This window comes from Spermophilus citellus (assembly GCF_964194105.1).
Source record: "Spermophilus citellus genome assembly, chromosome: 2".
NCBI lineage: Eukaryota > Metazoa > Chordata > Mammalia > Rodentia > Sciuridae > Spermophilus > Spermophilus citellus.
The window spans coordinates 240,391,040-240,397,056 of NC_138183.1; the positions used below are offsets into that span (position 1 = coordinate 240,391,040).

At 35.0% G+C, this 6,017-nt stretch overlaps 1 protein-coding gene across 1 annotated transcript; it reads left to right on the forward strand.

Annotated features, from left to right (window-relative positions):
* Positions 1–4,636: 4,636 nt before the first annotated feature.
* LOC308641830 (olfactory receptor 4C46-like) lies at positions 4,637–5,587 on the forward strand (the record flags this gene model as incomplete). Its single annotated transcript, XM_081280416.1, has 1 exon — positions 4,637–5,587. The coding sequence occupies one exon, from the start codon at positions 4,637–4,639 to the stop codon at positions 5,585–5,587; it is 951 nt and encodes a 316-aa protein (XP_081136542.1).
* Between the last annotated feature and the right edge of the window lie 430 nt (positions 5,588–6,017).

The following is a 6,017-nucleotide window of genomic DNA, read 5'->3' on the forward strand; positions in this document are numbered from 1 at the left end:
GTTGTTATGATGTGCCAAGATGTCATAAGACTCTTCTATTATTCTAAAGGGACCTGTAATATTATCATAATGACCTAGCATGATGTCATAATGACCTGCTTTATGGTCATAATGATTTGCTATGTCATTGTTATCTGTGCTGGTGTCATAATGAACTGCTGTGGTGGCATAATGATCTTCCATGATGTTATAATCACTCCTGTGTTGTTGTAATGATCTGCTGTCCTGTCTTAGTGACCTGCTATGAGGTCATGATGACCTGCTATGGGTGAGAGTTCTGAGGCAAGGTGAAGTTGTCCTATCTGGGTTGAAATGTCTTCTGGAGTATTTTGTTTTCTATATTGTGGCATCATTAAGATTATATTAGAAAGTAGAACTATAGTCAAACTATTTCCCAAATGTTGGTTCTATTTTCTCAGGAGGATGAAGACTTTGGATCTAAAGTGAAAAATGCATTAGAGCTAAATATGTTCTTTGTACTTGTTCTCCTTTCGTTATTCATTCAACACATTCCATCCACATATCTAATACATCCCAGGCTCTGTGCTGGGAGCCAGGAGAGACATATGCATGAGGATTACAGGGCTTTTACTCTTCTGTGAGTGTAGATTATAATGTATTACATGTAAACCAGTAATTTAAGTAACATGTGACAGGTACTTTACCATTTAAGAATTGCATAAATTGAGAAGTATTGATTTTCCTTAAGCCTATGTTTTCTTTCTTTTTTTTACCACTGAATTACATTTTATTAAATTTAATAAATAATAATAATAGTAATAGCTAACATGAATGTATATTAGTTCAACACATAATATTATATATGTGTGTGTGTGTGTGTGTGTGTGTGTGTGTGTGTGTGTTGTAGAATGATTAGATCAAGATAATAAACATATCTGTCACCTCACATATCATTTCTTTTTGGTGAGAACATTTAAAAACTATGTTAATGATAAATTATTATCTGTCAACATGCTATATAACAGATCTTTAGAACTCATTCCTCATATCTAACAAAATGTACTCCTTGACCAAAATTTCCTGGTTTCTACCCCATATCCCTAACTTCTGGTAACCACCTTTCTATTCTCTTCTTCTACAGGTTTGATTGTTTTAGATTTTACTTATAAGTGAAACCATGAAATGTTTGTCTTTTTATGCCTGACTTATCTTACTAAACATAATATCCTTCACATTTATCTATTTGGTGCAAATTACAGAATTCCCTCCTTTTTTAAGCTGAATGGCATTCCACTGTGTACATACACCACAACTTCTTTATCCCTTCATCCTTTGATGGACACAGGTTGATTTCATATTTGGGCTATTTTGAATAATGCTGCACTATATATGGGAGTGCAGACATCTCTTTGACATACTGATTTGATTCCTTTATACATACATCCAGAAGTTGAATTGCTGGATCATATGATACTACTATTTTTAATTTTTTGAAGAAACTCCATGCTGTTTGGGGGGACCAAGGACAAGATGAATCTATTTTCATTGACTTTGGAATTTTTGTTGCAAACATATAATTTGTGTTGCTTTAGTCGTATGCCATAGAAAGTTTCAAATCACTCTCTTGAGTTTTGCCTTTTGATTTTTAAGTTTATGTTGTAATTTGTTTAACTCCTTTTAAGTTTTTTTTTAATCTCTATTAATTTTCTTTGTTATTGATTCCACTACTCATGAAACTCTCAAATACTGGATGATGTATTCACTAGTTAGTACAAGGCAAGCTACGAAGTGTTTGATATTTGGATAGAAAATGCTGCAAATATCAATCAACCTAGACTAAAATAAACTGATAGGTTCAAGAAGATGTAACTTTTATCAAGCCCATATACTGTGTGGGTAACGTGCTGAGTGTTTTACTGCACTGTGTCCTATAACCACAGTATTGCAAGAAGACATAGGTCCTTAATGCAGGAAATAAATTTCCCCACTCAAGAGGGAGAGATTCTCAAATTTTCTTTCCAGGATTCTTGCTCCTAAGACAAAACTTTTCCATCAAAGGAAATAATTGATCCCTGGGAGAAAAAGCCCAGCTACCAGTAAGGTTCAAGAGTCTATGTGGAAACCTCTTTAAATATGCAGATACTGTAAGAGGAAAGACTTTCTGTTGTAGTCAGTTCATCAAGAGCAAGAATCATCATGACTAGAGAGACCTACTGGAATGTTTTTCCTCCAAACTTTGTACCTCCTGTGCTGAAGCCCAAATCATATATCCATAGTGAATTAAGTGAATCCATTCTGAATTCTAACCCTGGGTTTTCTGTGAAGCATTCAAGGTTTTGTGTTGAAAGGAAAGATTTGGACTTTTAAGGACACTCCCTTAGTATCTGTTGATTTGATATAAGATTATCTGAATGTTCTCTTTCAATTGTGTCTTATATTTTAATATGTAAAGATTCTTATTTAAACAGGAGGTCATTTTGAATATGGGATTGCTTCTGAATATCCACAAGCATCATTAAAATCCTATGAGATTACAAGGTAAGTACTTCAACAGAACTGATGTTATTAACTATTGTTATTTTTAATACACTATAATCATTATTCAACATGTTTAAGTATAATCATAGTGTATTTCATCCTCACTCTAATTTTTCAAGAGATGATTAATCTCATTAACCTGATTTAACAGTGGACAATTCAAGAGTCATAAATATGAAGCAGTAGCTCTCTAGAAAAAAAGAACCAGTATTTTATCATGAGACACTCTTTTGTTAACTAAGTAATTCACAGAGGTGAAAACAAAGTTTAAATGTACTTCCCACACATGAGACCTAAATATGAATACTAGATGGCATAAGACATCAGGTACTGAGTACAAGTAAAACATGGAGAAATCTTTCTTGAATAAATGACTATGGATAATATAGATCTCCTTGGCTTCTTAACAAGTAATATTGGAAAGAATCTCTTCATCATTCAATGTGTTAATTCTGTACATCTGCTGAGTACATACAGTTAAACATAAAGTAAAGTCCTGTATGTGCCTTCAGAAGGGTGGTATGTATGTTCATATAGCAATCAATTATCAGAATAACTCACAAGGTGATATTCTTAATTTTCATCTCATAGATAGAGAAAATATTTTCATGCTTTTCCAGGGAAACTACCCCCAGAAAGAAGAGTTGCAAGTGGAAGAACCAGGATTCTAACCAGAATTCTAATATTCAAGACAAGAGGCTTAGCCACTGTGACAAAATGAGATTTTTCCAGCAGGGTCTCTAATCTACCTAATAATGGTATTAGAAAAGTGAGAATTAGTTGTGAGGGACAGATGAGGACAAAGGAACCCCTCCAAGAATTCAGAAATATTTATTTTCTTAATATCTGAGAGTTCAAATGGATCATAATGTCTGCTGATGAAATTACTTCTGTAAAGTCGTATCTCAGGTAGCATTAATTAATTATAATAATATGGTCATGTCAAAAAAGGATTACTGGTACAACATTTGAATAGCATGGCAACATATGGTATATAATTAAAGCTAAGAATTTCAAGGATAATACATGTTAAGAATATGGAGGAGAAAAATAAATAAAATAAGAAAAACCTGGATCCTGTTCTTAGCTCGGCCATTTATTAGCTGCTTATCTTAGAGCATAATCCTTAATTTCTCTTTGGCTATATATCAAGTAATGTAAGAATAAATATACCTATAAAATGATGGTAATCAGCAATCGGTAGTCTTGTAGTAAGGATTAAATCAACGTGCATCTGGAAAAGCATTTAGAACACCTGAAGAGTCCAATGAGTTTTGGTTAGTATTGCCCTTGCTAAACCACTACAAACATTTTTCTCTGAGATTCTTTCCTTATCTGTGCAATGAAGTAGTATGAACCACACAGGTTATTCCAAGTATTAAAAAGAATCATGTGTGCAAAGCACTTGGTACCATAAAATACACTGAACAAATATTGCAAAGTAGTTTGTCATTGACGATTATGAAGTTCTTGGATTTAGTCATTAAGCATTATGAAGTATTTAAGAGTAGCCTTTTCTATTTACATTTCCGTCACTGTTGAACTGCTATTCTTTCTATAAACTCTCCTCACTAGTATGCAACCTGGGGATTCCTGGATCTGGCTTCCACTATTCACTGAAACTTGATCAGCTTCTTCCAGGGCACACAATGGCTTTTACAAGAGTCATGCTCCAGATTCACTTTTCCTCAAGTTCCTTGTCATTCTTACACTCATTTCTCAGGTTGTGCAGTTTCCCTTATCCTAAGAATAAAGTTGAAAATTGTTAACTAGACAATGATGGCTGCTTCATTTATCTTCTACCTCCCTTATAGGCTTAATTGCCACAATGTATACAATATGTCACTTATATTTAGTCTCCTCCATCATCTCTGAAAATTCTGTGAACTCAGATGGGCTCCTGCTTATGTGTCTGTAAGTTTCCTATGCAGAGTCTCTGGCATAATCAACACTCAGGAGGCATTGGAGACATCTGAAACAACACAGAATGTTTTCCTTTAAAAAAAAAATTCATCAGATTTCAGAGCACAAGAGAATCCAGGCTTTTGTGCTCTATTACAACACAGAAGTTTAATAAATTCAATTATTTTTCCTTTTTCCCCCCTTAGGTAATATAACAAACTTGCACAGAAAGTACATGGAGAACAGAAGTGTGACAGAATTTGTTCTTTTGGGACTTACACAAAACCCAAAGATGCAGAAAATTATATTTGCTGTGTTTTTGCTCATCTACATCGTCTCCATGTTAGGAAATTTGCTCATTGTGGTTGCCATCATTTCCAGCCCACTGTTGGGCTCCCCCATGTACTTTTTCCTGGCCTATCTCTCCTTTATTGATGCCTGTTATTCCTCTGTCAATACCCCTAAACTAATCGTGGATTCACTCCATGAAAAGAAGATCATCCTGTTCAATGGATGCATGGCCCAAGTCTTTGGGGAACATTTCTTTGCAGGTGCTGAGATAATTTTGCTTACAGTGATGGCCTATGACCGCTATGTGGCCATCTGCAAGCCCTTGCACTATGCAACCATCATGAACTGGAGAGTGTGTGTCCTGCTAGTAGGAGTATGCTGGATGGGAGGCTTTCTCCATGCAACCATCCAGATTCTCTTCATCTTGCGACTACCCTTCTGTGGTCCTAATGTCATTGATCACTTTATGTGTGATTTGAACCCTTTGCTCAATCTGGCTTGCACTGATACGCATGCTATGGGGCTCTTTGTTGTTGCCAACAGTGGGTTCATCTGCCTGCTAATCTTTCTCCTCCTGCTGGTTTCCTATGTGGTCATCCTGTGCTCCCTGAGGACCCACAGCTCGGAGGGTAGGCGCAAAGCCCTGTCCACCTGTGTCTCCCACATCACAGTGATCCTTTTATTCTTTTTTCCCTCCTTATTTGTATACCTGAGACCTGCAGTTACTTTACCTATTGATAAGGCAGTTGCTGTTTTCTACACTATGATAACTCCCATGTTAAATCCCTTGATCTACACCTTGAGAAATGCCCAGATGAAAAGCACTATTAGGAAATTATTTACTAGCAAATTTCTTTCTGCTGGTCAAATAAATATGTCTGAAGATCAACTGTGATATAACTACAGAAAGTCTCTTTTGAATGGCCTTACCAAGCAGAACTTAAATTAAAAAAAAAAAAACATTCAAAATACTTTTGATCAATCATATGAGATTTAGAAAATTATGGTTTTTTTGTGTGTGTGTGGGAATTCACTCATAAATCCCAGTATCATCCATAAATGTAAAATACTAAAAAATAAAATTCAAAACAAAAAATGAAACTCCTGCTTTCAAGGAAGGAAAAATTCATTCAGAGATAGAGAAATGACTACTTTTGGACCTCTGCCCATCTTTGGAATCTTTTACCAAATCAAGACTTGCTTTTGGTATCATTATTTACCTACATAGATTCATATGTTATCCTAATAAAAACTAAATAACTAAATATGTTGGTATTGAGCAACAGTGATTATAACACTCAAAAGAAATAAGCACAGCATATTTA